The sequence below is a fragment of the Microplitis mediator genome, chromosome 6, assembly GCF_029852145.1.
Source record: "Microplitis mediator isolate UGA2020A chromosome 6, iyMicMedi2.1, whole genome shotgun sequence".
Classification (NCBI taxonomy): domain Eukaryota; kingdom Metazoa; phylum Arthropoda; class Insecta; order Hymenoptera; family Braconidae; genus Microplitis; species Microplitis mediator.
In genome coordinates this window covers 11388650-11412907 of record NC_079974.1, presented here as the reverse complement: position 1 = coordinate 11412907, position 24258 = coordinate 11388650, and the positions used below count along the sequence as shown (strand labels likewise).

The 24258-nt window shown below is 33.2% G+C and overlaps 1 protein-coding gene across 3 annotated transcripts in view; it reads left to right on the top strand.

The window, feature by feature from the left end:
* The window catches only part of LOC130669431 (E3 ubiquitin-protein ligase Bre1), an 80440-nt gene that overhangs the window by 10592 nt on the left and 45590 nt on the right, over positions 1-24258 (top strand). For all 3 annotated transcript variants that reach the window (XM_057472339.1, XM_057472338.1, XM_057472337.1), the window contains exon 7: positions 21535-21660. In XM_057472339.1, the coding sequence (XP_057328322.1) occupies positions 21535-21660 (126 nt within the window). The remainder of the gene's footprint in view (positions 1-21534; positions 21661-24258) is intronic.

The following is a 24258-nucleotide window of genomic DNA, read 5'->3' as shown; positions in this document are numbered from 1 at the left end:
TTGATTCTAGAGAAATAATAATCTGAATCAAGTTAATAGTGCCTTTAATTATTTCACTAATAATTAATTCAAAAAATTTTATTTCATTTCTGTTTTTTTTGTATTAAGTATTGGGATACTTATATCTTATCTAGTATACTTTGATAAATAATCCTAACATGCTCAGTTTTTGGTTAAAAATTGAATAGTCGCAATTGCTCTACGGAGGATTCGAACCCAGCATCCCTCCCAAACTACGCGCGAGAAATAGACGCCTTACCGCTACGCTACGAAGCCAGTTAGAAAGTCTTAGTTTGATTGTACTTCTAGTACTTTCTTTTCTTAGAATCGTGTCCTCTATGTCTTACTATATGTATCCTGTGACCGTGGCTACGTCTGGTGAACAGATGTCACAGCAAGCCTAATCCTACCCCAATAAACATTATCGGCTTAAGTTGTAAACAACTAGAACTTGAATTTTATTATTTAATTGCTACCATATAAGCTAGTCTCAAGTATTGGGAATTTCTCGTCCCATTGGAAAAATCCCATTTTATTCTTTTATCTCCGACATACATATATACATTAGGGAGTTTCGTTTTTGGGTGATACTTTTTTTTCTGCCCTACCTCAAAAACTGATAATTTATAGAAAAAAATATTCCCGCTTAAAAAAAAATTTTAAGTAAATTAGAAGCTTCAATTAGATTATCCATTTAAATAACATGGAAAAACTTTTTTTTCGGTTTCAACTCGATTTTTCAGTGTTGAAAAATTTTTTCAGAAAAGAATGAGTATAAAGCTTCATAGGGCATAAAATTTGCCATAAAAAAGTTATAAAAGCTAAGTGTGTATGACTAACAATACTTAGTCCGGAGCTTAGAAAGGTTCGCCTATATATTTAATTAAAAAGATAAACTTTTTCGGCAAATTAGCTAGCGTTGATTATCTTTCGTACAAGCTGGCAACATTGTAGACCATTAAAAAGAGATAAAATATGTTGGAAAGAGATAGAAACAAAGTAATAATCATAATAGTGAAGTAACCTAACCTACAACTGTCAAATTTAACATATTTATACACAGCGATATTTTTTAAAATTTGTCCAATTATAAATTTCTATATGTAAATAATAAAAATAGTAAATCCCTGGCGGATTTGATTTTACGGTATTTTTCGGTATCACTACCGTAGTTTACGGTAATTTCACCGTAATTAAGTACGGTAATTCTACCGTACGTTCCGGTAAACTACGGTAGATTCCGCGGAAATCACGGAAAATTCCGCGGAATCTACCGTAGTTTACCGGAACTTACCGTAGAATTACCGTACTTGATTAGGGTGGCATTGCCGTAAACTACGGTAGTGATATCGAAAAATACCGTAAAATTAGATATGCTCACAGGAACAGTAATTGTACCGTAAATTTTGCGAAATTCATCTGTTTAAAAGTTATTGGAGCTTGAAGTCCAATTTATAGGAAGCTTCGAGATCTTTCTACTTTTTCGGTGAAACTATCAGACTTATCACGAAACGTCATAGAATCTTTTTTGTTGAGAATCCTATTCATTAAAAATTATCTCCGATAATGTTTTTTAAAATCCCGCAATTTTTTCTAGCTATTTCCATTTTAATGTCAAGCTCTTAAAAAAAATTAGTGTTCTGATCGATTTCAAGAGCTTGACATGAAAATGGAAATAACTAGTAAACAATGCGAAGTTTTGAGACACTTTATTGGAGGTAATTTGTAAAAAATAAAATTGTGTACAAAAAAGACACTCTAACATTTTATGATAAGCCTGATAGTTTCACCAGAAAAGTAAAAAAATCTAGAAATTTGCTATAAATCTGGCTTTTAAGTTTAGAATAAATTAATTTATTAGAAAAATTTAAATTCAAGTTAAGAATAAAATAATTCTTGTAAATAGCACGTAATAAATCGAATTTGATTATTTTTCCTAACTTCTTACAACAACGTTAAACTTAACCAATAAACTCAGCATGTCATAAACAAAAATTAAAATGATTATTATAATCACTTGTTAAGCATATTCTCACGCAAAAAATGTAAAAAATCACATAACATAAATTTTCATGTTTCAATTATTTGAAATCAATTGATTTATCATTTAAATCCACAATGATAATTATTTAATAATGTAACGCTTATAAAATGAACAGGAGACACTGCGCAGAAAATCTAATGGCTGATTATCTGGCGAGGGAGCAAGTTTCAGCTATTCCCACGAGGGAGCGTGTTTCAAGTTTCAGCTGTCTCAAAATAGCCCGGCAAATTCAAATGTATGAAACTTAAAAGAAAGAAAAACTTAAAAAAATAGTTTTCTGATTGCTTTTAAGAGCTCGACATTGAAATGAAAATAACTAGAAAACAACGCAGAATTTCGAAAAACTTTATTCGTAATAATTTGGAAGGAATAAAATTACCTTCAAAAAAATTTTTATGACATTTTGTGATAAGACTGATAGTTTTGCCGGAAAAATAAAAAGATCTCAAAATTCACTATAAACTTAACTTTAAGCTCAAATAACTTTTAAACAGTTGGATTTATCACAAAATAATAAGAGATTTTTTTTGTATAGCGTTCAATTTCCTACAACCATAATAATCTTGCATAAACATCCGTTTATTGGTTTGTGAGCTTTAAATTTTCTATACTTTCAATTTTTGGACACCATGAATAAATAAAAGTGAAAAATGTTAGTACATCAACTTTTTTGTGTCCATTTTTCTCACAGCATTTCCAATTTAATCCATACCTGAATTGTAGTAGATTTTCTAAGATATGTTTATCTTATTTGTTGGTAGATTTAGCCATTTTTTCTAGCCTTTTATTTTTGAGTCCCAGATGGTAAAAGTTATTAAATTGTAGTAAAACTTTAAGTACTTGCCAAATTTACAGAAATACATTTAGATAACTGTATTCTACGGTGGCAGACAAAAAATTTACGGTAAGAATACGGTAGGCTTACCGTAAAAGAATTTTATACCCATTTCGGAATTTTTGCGGTAGATTACCGTAACTTACCGTAATTTTACGTGAAAATTCGGTGGGATACCGCAATTTTACCGCAAAATTCGGTAGCAATACGGAATACTACGGTATTACGGTTTTTTATGGTAATTTACCGTAAATTCACCGAAATTTCGGTTTTTTACCGTATTTCAGGAACGCTAAGGATATCAATAATTAATTAATTAATTACACCGGCACACAAAAAAAAATAAGTTCTCTGTACTTTTGACGGGACCGATTTATTCCCATGTATTTTGACCCGCTGAATCTGAATCCGAGGTCCGTTAAACCCGTACACCCTCAGATTTTTAGAAAACTTTAAAAAACCTCAAAACATCACAAAAATCGACCGTTTATTAAATTTATAAATTTTCTAAACTCTAACTAAGCATGATTTTTATGTATTTCGGTCCTCCACATACTAACCTGAAGTTTATTTAAAACATTAGCCATATAAAGTCTGAGTAAATTCCAAAAAATTGCAAAAAAGCAAAAAAATTCGTAGTATTGTGATAAAAAAAATTTTATAGGGCTATATAAATAATTATTTTCATGTATGTTTATCTGTCACATATAATTCTTGAACATCCATGGCTCAGACATCCCTAAAATTTTAAATAAATGGCAAAAATTCCCAAAAAATCGAAAAAAATAAAATTTGGTATAACAAAAATCAATTTTTAAATCGAAATAAATAAAAGAAATCATATTGATCGATCTGTGATATATATATAAGAAATATTTTGGCCTAAAACATAAAAAAATTTTAATATGCTTCGAAAAATCTTTATAGAAACGTTATTTCAATATTAATTCGTTCTCCGCTTATATCTAACCCTTTTGTCCTCAAATGTCCTACATAAAGGTTTTCTCTTTCGTTTCCTCATTTCTTCAGGTAGATCTCTCTGTAGTGTCCAACAGTGATCTGCCATCATATTGACATCCCACTTACCTTGATAACGTTTTTCCATTACACTGATGTCCTGATGGAATCTTTCACCTTGCTCTTCACTATAGTCACCAAGATTTTCAGGAAAGTGTGAAAGGTGAAAATGTAAATAGTGTAATTTGGAATTCATTAAGCAACCTAAAGTATCATAGTTGTATATCAATCATCAGGACATCAGTGTAATGAAAAAACGTTATCAAGGTAAGTGGGATGTCAATATGATGGCAGATCACTGTTGGACACTACAGAGAGATCTACCTGAAGAAATGAGGAAACGAAAGAGAAAACCTTTATGTAGGACATTTGAAGACAAAAGGGTTAGATATAAGCGGAGAACGAATTAATATTGAAATAACGTTTCTATAAAGATTTTTCGAAGCATATTAAAATTGTTTTATGTTTTAGGCCAAAATATTTTTTATATATATATCACAGATCGATCAATATGATTTCTTTTATTTATTTCGATTTAAAAATTGATTTTTGTTATACCAAATTTTATTTTTTTCGATTTTTTGGGAATTTTTGCCATTTATTTAAAATTTTAGGGATGTCTGAGCCATGGATGTTCAAGAATTATATGTGACAGATAAACATACATGAAAATAATTATTTATATAGCCCTATAAAATTTTTTTTATCACAATACTACGAATTTTTTTGCTTTTTTGCAATTTTTTGGAATTTACTCAGACTTTATATGGCTAATGTTTTAAATAAACTTCAGGTTAGTATGTGGAGGACCGAAATACATAAAAATCATGCTTAGTTAGAGTTTAGAAAATTTATAAATTTAATAAACGGTCGATTTTTGTGATGTTTTGAGGTTTTTTAAAGTTTTCTAAAAATCTGAGGGTGTACGGGTTAAACGGACCTCGGATTCAGATTCAGCGGGTCAAAATACATGGGAATAAATCGGTCCCGTCAAAAGTACAGAGAACTTATTTTTTTTTGTGTGCCGGTGTTAATATTAATCATCAATATTACTATGAGTGTGAATGTAGCAGACATCAGACAAATTTAAAATTATTAATAAATAGAGTAAAAAATTAATAGAATTAAATTTTTAAAAAATGCACGTTCGAAAAATTTTGAAATTAATAAGTGCATTTTTATAAATATTTTTTTTAAAATTATTTACTCTATTTATTAATAATTTAAAATTTTTCCCATGTCTGCTACATTCATACTCATCTATTATTAATTTTAAAAAATGTCACTAAGTTAATACACAGTTGTAGGTACAGAATTATTAATAATTAAAAACAGTAAACATTTTTATAATTATTCATCTTTTTTATTAAATTCCGTGTCAATATTTGTAATAATTTCACGAATTTTAGTACACAATTTTGTAATAATAGCTGATGATTTTGTCATTAAATTGACACTTGTTTACACTCGATGTTGATTTTGAATTTACAAATAACAACAAGAAATAATAATTACAGTAATCACTGTGTTGCCATACGTACTGTCGCGGTCACGTGATTATCATAACCCCTTTACCGCGTGCTCAGAGCAGCCTATCCCCACCTAATATATATATATATATATATATATATATATATATATATATATATATATATATATATATATATATATATATATATATATATATATATATATATATATATATATATATATATAGTAGAGTGATCCAAAAAATAACAAATTTTTTTTGATTTTTTTTTTGATCCAAAAAAGACGCCTGTGAAAATTAGAGCTCTTAATATTAACATTAAGAGGTTCCCTATCGCACTTTTCTATTTTCCATAAGAATAACACGGAAACAATTTTTTTTACGTCTTCTGATTTTTATAAGTAGCTAACGCTGCGTCATAGGGATAATTCGTAGGCATGTTTTTGTAGGAAATTGAATGCTCTACAAAAAAAGAATCTTATCATTTTTTGAGGAATCTATTTGTTCAAAAGTTATTTGAGGTTAAAGTCGAATTCATTTTAAATTTTGAGATTTTCTACTTTTCCGGCGAAAATATCAGACTTATTACAAAATATCGTCAGACCTTTTTTGTAGACAATTTTATTCCCTAGAAGTTATTTCAAGTAAAGTTTTTCCGAATTCCGCATTGTTTTCTAGTCATTTTCATTTTAATGTCATGCTTATAAAAAAAAATAGTCTTCTGATCGATTTTGAGAGCTCGATGTCTTGTAATTGTGCATTGGTCTTTGCGACCAGAGGTGATCATTGGTCTAGAGTCATGTATGTTGCTTCTTACTGTGTGGAGTTTGGAGTGGGTTGCTTGCCATTTTTGGTTCCAATGGTTCTTTACTGCTTCATAGATATACTTTTTGGCTTCGAATATCTGGACTGGAATAGCATCATGGCAGCCCTCATTTTTTGCAGCGTTCTTTGCTAGAGCGTCAGCTCTTTCATTACCTGGGATTTCCTGGTGTGATGGGATCCACAGATGACAATGTGGGTTCCGCGAGTCAGAAGTTCGTTGACTACCGATTGAATTAGCTGGATTTGCGGGTTTTTTGTGAATCGGTTTTTTAATGCAGTTAGACTAGACAGTGAATCTGAGCATATGACGTATCGTGCTGGAATTGGGCCATCTTTGATAATCTCCAGTGCTTGGGACAGGGTGTACAGTTCGCAGCTATCTATGGAGCATTGGTTGGGAAGCTTAATGGACTTTAGATCATCGAATTCTGATACCACTGCGCAACCTGCTTTACCTTCAATGATAGAACCATCCGTGTACAAGAAATCATGATCAGCATACGTGTTTCTGCATTCCATAAAAAGTTGTCTATATGTACGATCACTGGTAGTTGGTCTGTAGTACTGTGCTAGGTCCAGATTGATAGGAATATCCGTGTTGTTCTATGGTGGTAATGGATGGACTCCTTTTTGGTAGGTGGGTATTAATTTTAGTCCCGTAGACTGCAAGTATCCTCCGAGTCTTATTTTTAGTGGTTTGGGAAGTCTAGGGTGAGTTTGGTATGGGCTGATATTGACATTCTATGATAGTTTGGAATACATTGGGTTTAAGGAAGACGATAGGGCGTTAGTTGCGTAGATGATACTTAATTCCATTCTTCTGAGTTCTAGTGGTTTTTTCTGAGATTCGGCAAGGATTGGTCACTGGTGTGGTTCTGAACGCTCCTAGGCACAGCTTAAGAGCTGTATTATGAATTGATTCGAGCTTCTTCAGGGTTCTTGGGTTTGCTGAACCATAGAAAATAGATCCGTAGTCAATCTTGGACCGAATTAGAGCTCTGTATACTCTAATTAGACTTTCCTGGTCTGCTCCCCAACTGGTACTCGATAAGACTTTAATAACGTTTAACCTTTTCTTGCACTCGGTTGATAATTCGTTTATGTGGGTTGTCCATGTGTGCTTAGAGTCGAATGTCAAAAGGTATACTCATGCCAGGATTGTTTTTCTTTTTCTTTGATCGTTCTTCTTGCTTCTGCTCTTGCTTTCTTGAACTTCATCTTGTCAGCGTCACTTTTGGACTTTTTGTATTTTCGAAATAGCTTCTTGTAGATGCGTATTTTCACTCGACAGGTCGAGTCAAGCCAGGGGATTTTTTTAGAGTGACTTTTACCTGATGTTTTTGGTATACTAGTTGTGGCTGCTTCCTGGATCAAAGTTGTGAATTCAGAGAGGATTTGGGTAATTACTTGGAAATTAGCGTTGGCAGGGTTGGAGTACATAGAATTTTTTTTAAAGTGGAGTTTAGGGAGTCCCTCTTCTATGAGCTCCTTGAATTGACTCCAATTGGCCATGTCCAGGATCCACTTAGGTTGCGATACTGCATCTTCTTCTTGTCGATTTTTGATGATTCTGGTAAAAATGGGGAAATGGTCACTGTCATGTAAATCATACAGAGCTTCCCACTTGAGATCTAAGGTTAGTTCCGCTGATGCTATGGTCAGATCAATTGCACTGGTTGACTCATTATTAACGTTAAAGTGGGTAGGCTGCCCATTGTTAAGGATAACTAGCTCATCATGAAGTTCGATCCACTTCTCGATTAATCTGCCCCTGGAGTCAGTGGATCTATAACCCCAGAGCTCGTTGTGGCTATTGAAATCACCCAATAAGATAAAGGGTTTGGGAAGCTGATTGGTGAGATTGGTTAGCTCATACATGTCGAGAATGCAGCTGTTTGGTAAATATATATTGCATATAGTTAAGGTGAAAGGGTGTTTTATCTGGATTGCTATTGCTTCATATACTGAGGTAGTTTGTACTTCTTTCAAGAAGATATTTGATTTAGTAAAAATGGCTACCCCTCCACTTGCGTGGGAGTTTTATTGGTTCTATTTTTAAAGCTCGATTTGTAACCCTTTATCTGCGCACAGTAGTTTTTTTTTAAATTGGTTTCTTGTAAGCAAATGATATCCGGATTGCTGTTTACCAACAGTAGTTGGAGGAACTGATTTCTTCGTTGGTATCCGTTAATGTTCCACTGAAGAATGTCCATTCTATTGCGAGCAGTCCTTGAGTTTATTTAATATACGGGAAAAACGGTTTTTTATGGCCCTACCTTCAACATGTGGGTATAGGTCTTCCAACATGCGACATAGTTCATCAGTATTTTTTACATACTGGTCAGCATTTTCTTTGATATCACTCGTGCCATATGTAGATTCGATGAAATTTTTAAATTGTAGTGAATTCAGAGGATAGGATTTCTCCTTCAATATTTGGTCAACATCTTGCCAATTTATTTGGTCTTGACTGGGAGATTTATGTCTAATTTTTTTGGCTAGGCGGACCTTACTAGTTTGATGATCACTTGCGTCACTCATAGATTCCGATTCGGAAGATGCGCCATCGACGACCATATCCTCCTTTTCTTTTAGTGGGGCTGGTGGAATAGATGATCCAGAGCTTGAAGGAGGATGAGGCCGTTTATTTAATATTGTCATAACTTGGGAAGTCGGAGTTAGCAGGGCAGGAAACTGAGGTGTCATAGTTTTAGCTGGAGTACTAGGAGGAGGCATATTCGTGATTCTACTGCTGCCATCCACCGACTCGGGTAGATCGGTAGTCTTTTTAACGGTTTAATTCGGACTTTTTTTGGCTATGTGTCCCTGCTGTTTACATAGAAAGCATGTCATTGTGTCTGTAGTTAAGTATATCCAGTAATTAGTATCTTCGAAATTGATTTGTAATGAGTCAGGAATGATGGCATCGGGAGCTATGTATATTTGCCTTCTGAAACTTAGTATATGGTTGAAGCCGGGCTCAGTTAAGCCAGCGCGTAGGAATGTCATTGGTGACGTGAGCTTGATTTTTAATTCCTTAAGCTTATCCTCAAGTACATAATGGGGAGTTACTGGGCAGACATTAGATATGATAATTCTTTTGTTCTTGGTGATAAGTGGCCTTATGGGAAGGGATTGACCTTGAATGTGAATAACTTTGTGTTTCTCAACCAATTCGTCGGCTAATTTTTTTGTTGTGACATATGCACACACTCTGTTTCCTGATATTCTGGAGATAAATCTGATCTGAGATGGAGAGATGACTTTTGCTAGAGCCTGGGAGTAATCTTTTAACTGAGTGTTGTCTATTACATCTATAATAACAGCTTGATCCTTTTTTGGAAAACAGTCGGCTTGAGTGATGTTGGAGTAACTTGGAGAACTTTGGGACGATGGGGTCTGTTGGTCGGCCATGGTAGCCTTGGTGGAGGGTAGATCTTGGCTAGAGATCCACCTGTATTACCTGTGAGCAGGCACCCAGAGATACACTTATAACGACCCAGATATAGATATCGAAAGTTACACACTGAAATTTCGCACTACTGACGCACTCTAACGCACTAGACGATTCAAACACGTCTGCACTCGTAGACAGTTAGAACGAGACTGAGAAAATTTTTATTTCATTAAAAAATTAAAAAAAAAATTTAGTCGTATAAGCTTGAGTAGTTATAATTTTTTAAAATCGTAGTTATGATACTTGGTAACACCGCAATATTAAATACATGGCGACGGAACGCCGCGGCACGACGAACGAAGGGTGGTGAGACCGCGCGACGGACGGAGGGTTAAATCCGTAAGATGGGTGGTGGCGTTTAAAGTTCATCTAAAGCTTATAAGGTCAATTATGTTTATGCTTGTCAATTTTGAAAAATGATTTTATTTATACACTAACTATGAGATTTTAAAAGTGTTACACGGCAGTAATCTGAATTGGAGCAATTCCATGAATTTATTAAAAAGTGGAAGAACGAATGCAACAGCTAAATTCCAATAAATAAATAGGTAATTCTTCATGCTACCACGTGTTCACAAACAAATTCAAATCAGTGTAATTTATTATAAACTCATTGCAATCAATTGAACTAAGTCATCCCTGATTAAAAAAAATGATTAAAAAGTATTTAAAATAATTTGTTTTTTAATCATTTTAAATACTTCTTAATCCTTCGAATCATTTCTAATCCTGTCTCTTATGGACATTTAACGTGTGAAATCATTTTTAATCATTTTTTTTCATCAGGGATCTATTTTCTCGAGAACTCAATTTACTCAACTATTTACGCGTTTGGTGCTCATAAAAATAATTATTAAAGTATTCAAATAATTCTTCACTCAGTGACCTCTGAATTCATGTTACTTAATCTTATGAAAATTCATTAATCAACTCAGTGTTCACAAAATTATTTCAATTAATTACTCGAACGCAATTATATAATTTATATTCAATTTATCGCGTATTCACGAGCTCAACAGTTCTCAGTATTAAAAAAATTAAGTCAACGATTTAATTTTGTAACCAAGTGAAATTATGTGCTGTGACAAATACAAATATTGTTATATTTTTCCACTCCCAACCACTAACACGTCCTGGCATGTATTTATAAAATTATGATTACAACAATACTCAACAAGGAGACTTCAAATTATATTGAAATTGTTTATCGAAATGTCCTTTTAACATTGGTGCAATTTTTTCCTTGTTTAATGCTATATAAAATTAGTGGAGATGATTTAAGATAAAGACAACTCTGCTTTGACATTTGGCGACAGTAGAAGAATATTCGCTTCGCGTTCGAGGTGTGCAAAAACATCAAACTACTTGATTTGTGTAGAGCTTTGTCAAAAAACATTGCATGTAACGCATTACAGTAGAATACTCGTCATAAACCTGGTTTAGGAGGCGTATGGGAAACTTTTCTTAGAGTTTTTGTCTCCCACTACCGTGCGTTTTGTTTCGTTATTGATTACCCGTCATAAACTGGTTTTATTTTATAATTTTATCATTTTATTTACATTTTGTTACATACGCCGTCATCCTACTTTTTCTAGAGCTTATAGTGCTAAAACGAATACTTATCTTTCTACACTAATAATAATTATATTGCAAATAATATAATGATAACGGCAGGGGAGAATACTACAGTTATAAATATTTATTATAATCGAATAGATTTTGTTTGCTTTAGACGTTTACATTTTATAATATACTTTACTTGAATAAAAAAAAAGTGATTTGTCGAGATTACAAAATCAATAATGAAAAAATTTGTTCCATACAGAGGTACTCCAAGTAGCGAGGTCCCTTGAATAGGCCTGGACACATGGGAAAAATTCATAAAGCTTCATTCATAGATTTTATTATCATTCATTTTTTATTATTATTAGATCTTAGACCTAATAAAATAAAATAAAAAATAAAAATAAAACAGCCTTTTATTTCGTTGCAGATTATAAAAGGATAATAATACATGATATTTCGTTAGTAGTTTCTAATTTAAGTGTAGTGGTTAGTTTTATACAATTTTTTTTTAAAATATTTATTTATTCCTATTTTCAAATGTAAATAATGTTTGATATTTAATTATCTGCAAGAACCCCTCTGTAGGTGAAGGCCTCCTCCAAAGATAGCCAGTTCTATCTAGATTGGGCTACTTGAGTTCAATTAGGGCCGGCTGTTTTTTAAAGATCATCTTCTTAGCTGGTTACGGGTCTACCTTTCCTTCTTTTGCCTGGAGGGTCTGCCCATGTGGTCACCTTTTTGGTCCATCTCTGATCTCGTAGACGCGCCACATGTCTGGCCCACTTCTATTTTAGTGATTGAGCCTGTACCAATCCATCCATTGCCTTGGTGATGTGTCTTATTTTAGTGTGTCTAATTTTGTGTATTTTTTTAATATTTAACATACTACGCTCTATTCCTCGTTGGCATGAAATTATTTTGTCCTTTATTTTTTTGTTGAATTTCCATGTTTGGCAGGCATAAGTTAAACACGGTATGAGGCATGAGTTTAATACTTTTGTTTTTATTTTTGTTGGCATGCTGCTTTTAAAAATGTCCTTTAGTGCCCAGTATTTGTTCCACGTTAACTGGGCCCTGCGCTCAAATTCTTGTTCGTTACTGTTTTGGTCAAAGCTGATTTGCTTACCCAGGTATATGTAGCTGTTTGTATACTTGAGAGGATAGATACCAACATATAGTGTTCTCTTTGTGCTGTTAGTCATCAGCATTGTTTTGGATAGGTTCATTTCTAGGCCTACTCGTTTACTGGCGTCATTGAGTGTCTCTATCATGTGCTGGATTTCTGATTCTGTCTCTGATAAGAGGACCCGGTCGTCTGCAAATCTTAGGTGGTTTAGATAGTCTCCTTTGATCTTAATCCCCTGGCCTTTCCAGTTCAGTTGGCTTATAATCAACTCCAGTGTTGCTATAAACAGCAGTGGCGATAGAGGGTCGCCTTGTCTTACTCCTCTTTTGATCGGGAACCAAGGCCCAGTTGTTTCCAGTTTAACTCTACTCTTACTGTTATTATATATGCTCTTGATTACACAAATATATTCTTTTTCTACTCCTTGTGTTTTTAGAGTTTCCCATATGCTTTTATGTGATACGCAGTCAAATGCTTTTTGGTAATCAATATATGCAATGTAGAGTGGGCTATTTTTCTCTTGGTATTTTTCAATGAGAAGTTCTATAGTGGGAATGTGATCTACCGTCGAGTATCCTTTTCTGAATTCTGCTTGCTCGATAGGTTGACACTTTTCTAGTGTAGAATTTATTCTCTTATTCATTATTGAGGAGAAGAGTTTATAGATGGTAGGTAGCAGGCTTATAGGTCTGTAGTTCCCTATATCATTTGGGTCACCTTTTTTATAGATAAGAATAATGTCAGATTCAGACTATTGGGATGGTGTTTCTCCTGTTTCAATAATAAGATTGAACATTTCAGACAAATGGGTGGTAAGGGATGTTGAACCAGATTTTAGTATTTCATTTGTGATGCCGCCTGATCCTGGGCTTTTCTCTGACTTAAGAGGTTTTATAACTGTTGCTACTTCACTTATTTTAATCTGAGGAACACCTGAGTTGCTGTCGCCAGATTTTGTATATTGATCTTCACTATTAGTGATAATTGTTTCTCTAGAGCTGTATAGATTCTTATAAAAGTGTGTTGCTATGGTGATGATCTCGTTACGGTTTTGAGCATATTTTCGCCCTGTTTTAATCCTTCGATCCATGTTTTACTTGTTCTCAGCTCTTTGTAAGCTTTTCTTGTGCCTCCGTTTGGTTTATATGTCTTTCGATAGTGTTGTACCTGTGATTTGTGTAATCCTTCCTTATATGTTTGCTTATAAGCTTGTAAAAGGCCGAGAGTTCATTTTTTCTTGCTCTAGATTTGTTTTTTGTCATCTGTAATTCCTTTCGTCTTTTCATAAGCTGTAGTGTACGCTCTGATAGAATTTTGTGTGGTTTTTGTTTTTTATTTTCGTTTCGGATCTCTTGCAGGCTTCTTGTTATGGCTTTGACAATGTTATCATAGTAGTTCTGGACTGAATTATTTGACTGTGATGTCATTATCTTACTCAAATACTCATTGAATTTGTTAATATCCTCTTCGTTAAGTATGGTTTTATTTTGATGATTGTTATATTTTACTTGACTTTTCTTTGATTGTGATTTTGTGATGGTCGCTCTAACTGGCCTATGATCTGAAGGATAATTTATGTTTAGTACTTCCATATTTTGAAATATATGGGGACGGTTTGATAGAATAAGATCAATTTCATATTTATATTTTTTATCAGGGGGTATCCAAGTCCATCTATTTTTGTCTTTTTTCTTATAAAATGTGTTTAATATAGATAGCTTGTTTAGGGTAGCAAATTCTATCAGTCTTTGTCTTCTCTCATTTCTTTTGCCGTACCCGTTCGGTTTCATAATCAGGTATTCTTCCTTTTTTGGTTTACCGATCTTTGCATTCCAGTTTCCCATCAATATAAAGTCTTTGTGTGATATTTGGATCGCTTTGTTGATCGTTAAATAGAAATAGTTCATTTCGTCTTGGTTTGCTTTTTCTGTAGGTGCGTAGACTTGTATGATTGATAGCCGAGTTTCTTCAAATACCATGTTTAGGAATGCCACTCTTTCTGCAAGACCAATGTAGCTTTCTATGTTATTTTTGTGGCATTTTTTTACTATAAAACCTAAACCATACAGGCCAGGCGTTTGTCGTGTGTCGCATAGTATAAAATTGTCATACTCTTCGATTTTATTTCCCATACGCCTAGTTTCAGCCATTCCGATTATATCGTATTTGATGTCTGATAGAGATTCAGTTAATTCTATCAAGTGTTCGTATGTTGATAGAGATCTGACATTGTATGTTAAAATATAGAGCTTTTCTAACGTAGTCGTAGTAGTGGCAGGGGTATTAAATTTTGTTGATGTTTCTGTTGAAATTTTTGTTGCTATTTTTGATGATATTTTTGTTGATATATTTGTTGACATTTCTTTATTGTTTTGTTTTTGTTTTTGATTTATTTTTGAATTTGGAGGGTTGTAGTCTTTCGCCCTCGCGGTGACCAGCCGTATTGGGGGACGTAGTTCGTTGTTTCTTTTTATGGTTTTAATGTTTGTTATATTTGCGAGGGGAGGGGGCGCTGATTGCTATTCCGTTGATACTTTTCGATCCTGATTATCTTGCTGGTTTGACGAGTTGCTCGTATTTTTGTTTACTAAATAATTAAGCATACTAGGCTTGAGAACTCCTTCTGTAATGCTAGATAACCATTGTAGTGATGAGTGGGTAGGTTTCGGTTTGTTATTGCGTTTTTCCTGTGGTCTTCTATCTGCTAGTTTGTTGGGGTTCGATTGGTTAGCTTCAAGGGAGATGGAAAGCATTCGCTTTTTGCTACTGGATATTTCTGACTTATTTTCGAGTATGATGAGCTTATCGTATTTAATAATAGCTCTATTTCCTTTTAGTAGATTTCATAAAAATCTAACTATTGTATTTGTCCTCATGATGGAATTTGTGAAAAATTTTGCTACCTCTAAACTCAGCTCGGCGAGCTGAGTCTGGAAATACATTCAGTTCAAAAGTTTATATATGTATTTATATATATATACAATATAACGCGCCGTTCTCCAACGATAGCGTCCGCAATTCTACACCGATCTTAATGAAACTGAGTATACTGTTTCTATGGACGATTACCTTGGATGAGTTTGAAGATGAGCCAATTCGGCCAATAAGTTTAGAAGTTATAATCAATTGAAATTTTGTAAAATTTTCAAAAAAAATTTGTTTGCCGCTTTAACTGGATGTAACTTCTAAACGGAAAAAGATAGCTTATTTTCGTTTGTTCTATGTGGAAGCTCGTTCGATTGCCTACGATTTTGACTATACAGCTCATTGATTTGACCATTTTTTCTAATAGATAAATGGTTTTGAACATTTACAAAATATTATAAAAGCTAATTTCATGCAGGTTTTCACTTTGATTATAGCCACAATTTCAAACCGATCACCTTGAAACTTAGTATACGTATTTTATGCGTGACTACCATGTTCAAGTTTGAAAATGAGCTCAATCGGTCGATTAGTTTAGAAGTTATAGCGTTTCAAAATTTTCAAAATGTCAAAAATTCATATTTTTACTTATTCTTCCTTCAATATCTTTTGAATGTGATAACTTATCGACTTTATATCAAATTCATCTGAAAGCTCTTCAAATAAGCTTTAATTTTTATGCCTATACATATGCCTAGACCACTGAAATTACTTATTTTACCATTCATTTAATGGAATTTTGCTATTGCATTAGTTCTCCTACTTCTTAGTAAATTTATGGAGCTACTTAAATTCATATTATCGCAGTGTGACACTTATAAAATCCAAACATCTCAATTCAGTGGGTATATACAATTTTGTTTTATCGACAGTGTATAAATGATATGATATATCAATAACAAGATTAACATTAGTTATGATGATAATATTCTCCATATCTACTCGTCGATTGATATTCTAATAGGCTTTTTATTTCAAATATTAGTACTAATTTCAAGTATGACACTTTGATATATCACAATCAAATTTTAATCTTAGAATATTTTATTAGTAGATTTTATTGAAAGCAAATTATCGCCTTCGTCCTTATGGTAGAATTTTCGAGCATTAAAACCATAATCTATAATAATTTTTCGAATAGGGTCCGGAATACCATTGGTCCGATAGTTTGAATATATGCATAGGTATCTTTAAATAACGTCAAATCAAAACATGTAGTGCATTATCATCAACAATTCTTCTGAAGCTCATTTAGTTAGCTTCAATTTTTGGCATTATACTTATAATTTTTTGATTTTTTTGTTTTATCATCTCGAGAATTTTCAAGCAAATGTCAAAAAAACTTTTATTTCATTATCAACTTTTATTTGAACAGTGAAAAAAATTAATTAATGAGAAATCTACTTCCATTTCGGCTGCCGAATGGCCTTTTTTCTTTCTCTATTTTAACCAATTTCTGTAATTCTTTCCTTTTTTCTAGTACGTATTTTGGGTAGTCCTCTTTTATGTAATAATCAGTATCTTTTAGTACCGCTTTTTGCCTTAGTATTTCGATTTTCATACCAAGAGTTGTAAAACTTACTGTGATGGGTCTAAGACCTTCCCCTTTTTAGTCGAATCTCGTCATAGATTGTAAATCTCTTTTGTCGAGCTTTATGCAAAAGTGTTTATCTATGAAATTGATAATAACACTTTCCAACTCTGAATAAGATGATTCTGTTTCCTCTAGACCAAAGAATACTATGTTTCTTTGTCTCACCTGTTTCTCTAGAAAGTAAATTCGTTTCTCCTGGTTAACAACTCTTTCTTCAAAATTATTATGCTTTTCATACCATACTTTGAATCTTTCGTCTAAAATTATATTTATGTTCTTCGTTACGTTTGTCGTAACATCTTCTCCGTTTTTAAGGATCATTTTCTTCTATTCGTCTAGCTCCATTTGAATTTTACGAAGTGCGGACATTACTTCCTTCATAGTTGAAGAATTTTTTTTTATTTTTATTTTGGTGCAAGTGCTGACCTCTGTTATTGGTTGGCAGATCTAAGCTGTGTTGTTGGTTTAAATGTATTGAACGAAACACGTGAAGTTTCTGCTATTTGCCGGTAGATGGCGCTATTCTCAACTATGTATCCAGTAATCACTTATGTTTTTCGTTTATTTGAGGTTAGAATATGTGAAGATTATCTAAAATTAACACTTTTTACTTTACTTTGCAATTTTTAACTGACTGATCTTCTGTAAACGGAGTTGTAACTTTCTTTTTTAGTAACGTCGGTGAGCTCAAGCAGAATTTGAATGGCTGCAGAATAACTGTTGCAGTTTGTTTGATCGATGTTTTCGATATTACTATGGCACTTTCGTTATTCCAAGCCCAACACTGAATTTAATTGATTTAAAAACTCACACTCACTGATACAATTCTTTTATTATTTTATTATAAATTTTGGTTACTAATTAATTTATGTGAACTAATTTGAGACATAAGAATTGAATATTATCATAAATAAACGAATTAATTAACTGAGATTAAGTCGCAAACGACAGCACGCCACCACATCCGTCGAACTCATCTTAGACCTATCGAATCAATAATACTTTTGAGATTGAAACAAGCATACAATTTTTTTATAAAATTTGTCAAATTTCAAACATCAATTACTTTACTTAAATCTAATTGCAGTTTATGAGACTTTTACATTGTTAAACTCAGTTTTCTTAGACATTTTTTTTTACTTAAAATAACTATAGAACAAAATCTTATTAAGTACTTAAAATCATTCAGTAAATTCCTTTAAATTTAGTGGCAGCTTCCTTTCTTTTTTCTCTGTAGTATTTTGCTTCAATCTCATTTTATTCTGAAGTGTCTATTAAATACATCACTACTTTTTTCCTTCCTCTCTTTTCTTCTATTCGTGTAGCTGCTTTTGGAAAAGGCTTACTGAAGCAGGAGACAATATTTGAATATTATTTGCAACGTTTCCAACATTATTATATTTTCTACCGGATTTTTTAGATCTTTCTTGGACATCTATTGTTGGGTCGGGTTATCAGTATTCAAATTTAAATTAGATGATTCTTGCTCCATATATCATGCAAATTGAGAAGAAGTTGATGGTATAGGATGATTCGTAACTTCAGGGCATTTGCAGTCTTCGTCTGTGATTGCAGTTCTCAAAAATAGATGGATACCTGGTTTAGAGAACCCTGAGATTATGTTACTAGGCGTGAACGCAGCATTATAAGCAAGAGTAACGATTGCTGCTAAACGATTAATTCTTATTGTCTTATTGGGGTTATTTAGTGACCAGTCATTTTGTAAAATAGAAAGTTTGTGTTCAAATAGACCCATAACTGCAACATCCAGCGGTTGAAAACGATGAGTACAGTGTGGTGGGAACGTCATAAGAATAATTCCATTTTAACGACACAGTTTCATAGCATTCAATATAAAGTGGCTTTTGTGATCCCTGGAGGTTTTGAATCACCCTGGAAACACCCTGGGAGTGGAAACACGGTGGAATCACGATGGATCCAGGGTGGTTACACGGTGGGTTTGTGCCATTTTACCACCGTGTATACACGGTATTATATTTATTAAAACTTGTTGATCTTGAAAGACTAGTATTTTCTGGTTTTCGTAATGATAGTATTTCGTATTTTTTCATGAATCCTTTCATCCATTTTGTTCCAGCTAGTCATTTTTTGCCATTGAGCTGGACATTTATTTAAAGTTACAGCATATTTAAATGTGGAAGTTCTTGAATTCAAAGATACTTCCATTTGAAAAAAAAAAAAAATTAGAATTGAGGTCTTCATTCGACACTGGATTCTAAATTAGGTTCAACGAAGAAAAATATAACAGATGATGATGGATATTAGTTAGCAATTATGCTGCCACCTTAAATTTAAAGTTCGCGTTTGAAAACAGAGATTTTGTTTATTTATAATTCAAAGTGTTCGAAGGTACCCTCTTTCCCCCTATTAATTACAGTCTTAATAATAATAATAATTTTGTTGTGAATTTATAAAACGATCAGTGTTGGTTAATTTTTTAAATGAAGGGATTACGGCTTTCCTGATCTGATTAATTGACATTCTTTATTTAAATAATGGGTCTGAAGATGTTAATAAAGTTTAACGAAACGTTACCCATGAATTAAATAAAGAAAGTCAATTAATTAGATCAGGAAAGCCGTAATCCCTTCATTTAAAAAAAAAAATGATATTCATATCAATCTTGACGCTGAAGAGTCGTACATATATCTAGGGATTGACGAGTCCTATGCAGGGAGTCTCGAAAATCAAAACGACTCTCTGCAGCGAGTATGTGCGGAGACTCTGGAAAATCTGGTCATCAGAACTTTCCGAAAAAAACAAAGTCTCCGCAACAAACATGCATACGGTCCCAGTACTTCTCTACTCTTTCGGTGTCCTTAAATGGGCCCGAAAAGAGCTCAGAGACCTCGTTATCAAGACTCACAAAGTCATGGATATGAATCGGAGCATGCGCCCTAAGTCCTCAGTCACCAGATTATACCTTTCCCGGCACATCGGAGGGAGAGGTCTACAGAGCTTGGAGTGTCTACATGATCGTTTGGTTTTGGGTCTAACATACGAAGTTGTTAATTTCACAGCAGATACAAACGACTTCCTGATGCAAATTGTTCATAGTCATGAGAATAGGCATAAGGGAGCGTTTTTATGTAATACAGCAATGTACGCGGCAAAATCCCTCGGTCTCGGAAAAGTAAACCCTCTTATTGAACCCCCTGAGGAGGAATTTAAGACGGTCGAAAGGAATTCTGAGCAGCAAAAACTGCTCAGTACACACATGGACAAGTCCATGCACAGCGTGTTCTTTAAACACGTGCGTGATCGTGGCTTGTCCACCCAGCTGACGTTCGAGACTGAAAGATATATTTTTGCCTGCCAAGATGGTGTAATCAACACTCTCGAATACCGTGCTAAAGTGCTCCAGATGCAGCTACCTGACACTTCATGTAGGTTCTGTATGCAATATCTAGAGACGCTTATGCATCTCTTGTCGGGATGTCCTGTGCTGGTAAAAAGTGCATACATTCAGCGTCACAATGCTGCTCTGCAAGTACTTTATTACCACCTTAGACATACGCACGGTATCGATAAAACACCAGTGCTGCCTTATCTGCTAGGATAGGAGATATTCCGCAAGTTGTTAAGAATGACCGTTGCCGTATATATTGGAACGTGCCATTTGCAACAACGCGGAAAATCGACCATAATAAACCGGATAATGTGCTCTTCGATAAAACCGCTCGTGACATTTATGTCATTGAGTTTTCAGCACCCGCTGAGTATAACATCACGGTCAAAGAAGAGCACAAACACGAGATATATCAGGATCTCCTGTTTGAAATTGGCAAACTTTACCCAGGCTACCGTGTCAAGCTTGTCCTTATTGTTGGCGTCTTAGGAGGGATGAAACAGTCTTTTGTGTCTGCACTGGCTAGAATACCAACTTGTTCAGCGCAAGTTGAGTTTCTGGCATCGCGGATGCAGAAAGCTGTTATCCTCGGGTCCCTCCATCTCCTAAGGCAACGAAACTTGGCCTGCTGTGCATGCTGATCATCTTGTTGATGAAGCATCGCAGCACTAACGATTTGACGCTCAGGTGAGGCCCTCGGTAGAGTCGGACTACCGGAGATAACCTCCTGAGCATTTAACGAAAAAGAATGAATAATAATAATAATACCTGACTGATTAATATAACGCTCAATCAAACTTCCAAATTGTAAAAGAAGCTTTAAATGTAGATTATGATTAAAATTATAAACAATAAATTATATTTTACTCAATAATGATTAAATTATTCTCTGCGAAATATAGATAGTATACTTTCACCACTGATTCCTTTAATTTTTCTTATGCTTCGTTTATAATTTTGGCACCTTTAACGCAGGCTTATAGCGGGCTATCTGGTACGAAACTCAAAAGAGTGGTTGAGTGGGGGAAGCTGTTTGGACTCAGTAACTGCCGATTAAGAGGAAGGTGCTTGTTGTGGACAGGTTTATGACGGGGGATCGATTGTATCAATAAGTATAAAAATATTTTATCGACTTATTCGTTAAAATTAACAAAATCGATTTCTATTTCTTCTATAGAAACCTCTTCCGACAGTATTAACTCATCAATACTATGTATCTAAGACAGCTTAAATGTGTAACACTGTAATACCTCATCTTACTTATGCTTTCCATTCTTTGTTATTAGTTGGATGATGTGCAAAGAGAATTAGAAGAAACTCGTGAGTTAGCAAACAATAGATTACAAGAGTTGGACAAATTACATCAACAGCATCGGGATGCTTTGAAAGAAGTTGAAAAGCTTAAAATGGATGTAAGTATATTTCTATAAATTAAATTTTTCATAAGTAATTGTAATATATATTTAACTTTTATTACCGTTGACTACTTGTAGTCAAAAAGGAAAGGTATATGAAATTGCCTAAAGAGTTTTAGTAACTTTTTTCATTATATTCCACTTCTCTCATATTCTAATTCTCCTAAAGAATTGGTTGGCAGTTTAAACTAATCAGAATTCCGTGTTAGTGGTTATAGGCTATAATTTTTTATATACTCATGCCATAAATTTAAGGGAGCCGAAAAATTTTAGAAATTTTTTAGTGATATTTGGAAGGCTGTAACTTTGTGAAAAATAATCGTACCGACATTTTGAAAAAAGCATTTTATAGATTAAAATCTCTAGTTTCGGTGCATTTTTATCAAAATTTTTAAGAGCTCCGGCAATTGCGTAAACATGAGAAATACCGCGAAACAAAAATTTTCTAAATTTTTTCTTTTCTTTGAGAGAGTCCACGGACTGCAAAAAAATTTTTTTAGCTAAACCAATGCATAGGTCAGTTAGCAAATTTGATCAGCTTTAATTAGCATTTTTTTTTAAGATTCGTACGACAACTTATCGCTGAGATATCGGTCCCCTGCGTTTTGGAACCAAGACAAAAATCCCCTACAAAATATCCCCGTGTCAAAAACGTCCCCGCGACAAAAAATCTTCGTAGCATATTATTAATGAAAATAATTGTTCTTTATATATTTATGTAGTTGAATTATGATTGTTTGTTTTATATATATATGTCAAGTCCTTCACAATTTTTGAGAAATGAAACTACACATAAAATGATTTTTTTTGTACACGAAATACATCTTTTATTTTAAATTTTTTATTCGGTAAGGGGTAACGGTAACCGATTTTCAATTCACGGACAATCACTGGAAACCTAAAATAGAGAGTCTTTAGCGTTTTCTAAAACCTTAACAAAGAGCTAGAAATTTCGTATTTTCAAAAATTCTAATTCGTCTCCGAGAAAAATTGTTTTAAAATTTTCATTTACTCTACGAGTGTAACAAAGACAGTCCCATTTATTTTTCTGAGTGTGAGAAAGAGGTCCGGTAGCGTATCTCCTTAAGGCATATAAACTTTTTTTCTTTTCAACAAACATAAATTGCCCGTTATTTACTTCTTAATTTTTAAAAATAACATTCATAGATTATTAATAAATTACGAATTAGTCAAAGAAATTCCTCTCATGATCTGATTCATAATTACGATATTTATTTTTTATATTATTGCATTGCATAATGTTAAACAGACATTCATATTTTTATCATAGTATAAATATAAAATTACAGAATAATCAATGATTGATATATATTTGTAAAAATTAATGTATATATTTAAAAACTTTTCACTTGATATTTATTTTTTATTGTTGTTGATAGTATAATCTATAAAATATGTATAACGATATGCCTTTTTTCACAGATTTTGTGTGCGTAGAATTAGAAAATATATAAACCTATACGCTTGAAACAATACTGTGCCATTTTTCACAGGTTATATGTGTTGTAATTATAAGCTTACAACTAATACAATTTTGGGAGTCATTGGTTCAGGTGTTCTAAAAATATTCGCGACAAATCTTTTTTTACTATTTTTTTTTCCGACGATATCTTTTTAACGAATTAACCGACTGAGACGGTTAAAGTGGCAACTGACGCGTTTCATCAAGTTCTAAAGCTGATTTGATTTTGGAATCAATCCATCGAGCAAATTCAAAGTTATCCAAACAAAACATTTTTGAAAAAATTTTATTTTCGAAATATATCCGAGCGCACTGTACCGATTAAGCTCAAATTCTCAACTTATAGAACCTCAAAACGTAAGGTTTGATAGAAATTCGATTTTCGAAAATCGGACTGAAACCAATAACTTCCCGAATTTTTGACAATTTTCAATTTTCTCAGCGGAAAGTTAAAAATATTGTCATTATCCAATCCCTATAAATTAGAACTATAAAAGAAGAAACAAGAAACTATAATGTTTTTGCAATATACTATCTAATACTACGATACATAAATGGTTCGATAAACATTTATAAGTTCTATAGAATAATTACTTTCGTACAATAATAATACTATTAATAATCATTCAAATTTTTGAATTCTACTAGCGTACATATTTCGCGCGCAAGCGCGCGCGTGTCGTTTTTCATATATTGATTTTAATGTATATTTTCGTATCGTTTGCATATATTTTTTTGGTTTCGACCAATCATGTTACGAATAGTTTAGCTTCACATATATTTCATCTAAATTTTATTATAGGAATTAATAATCATTCAAATTTTTGAATTCTATTGACGTTAAACGTTTGAAAATAAACCCGATAGATCAAGAATTTATTTTAATTGAGCTTCTTTTATAAAAGTACATTGTGAAAACGGGCTGGCGCCCTCGTGCACTAACCCAGCCTGAATAGCTGGTTCAGGCACACTATCATTTTATTCATAATTATTTATTATTCTGAGTCACATTTATTATTATTATTTTTAATTTTCATTACACGTGGGTGACCGCATACGGTTTACCGGATTCATTCACGTATCCGTCGCGAATTGAAAAACGGTTTACGTCA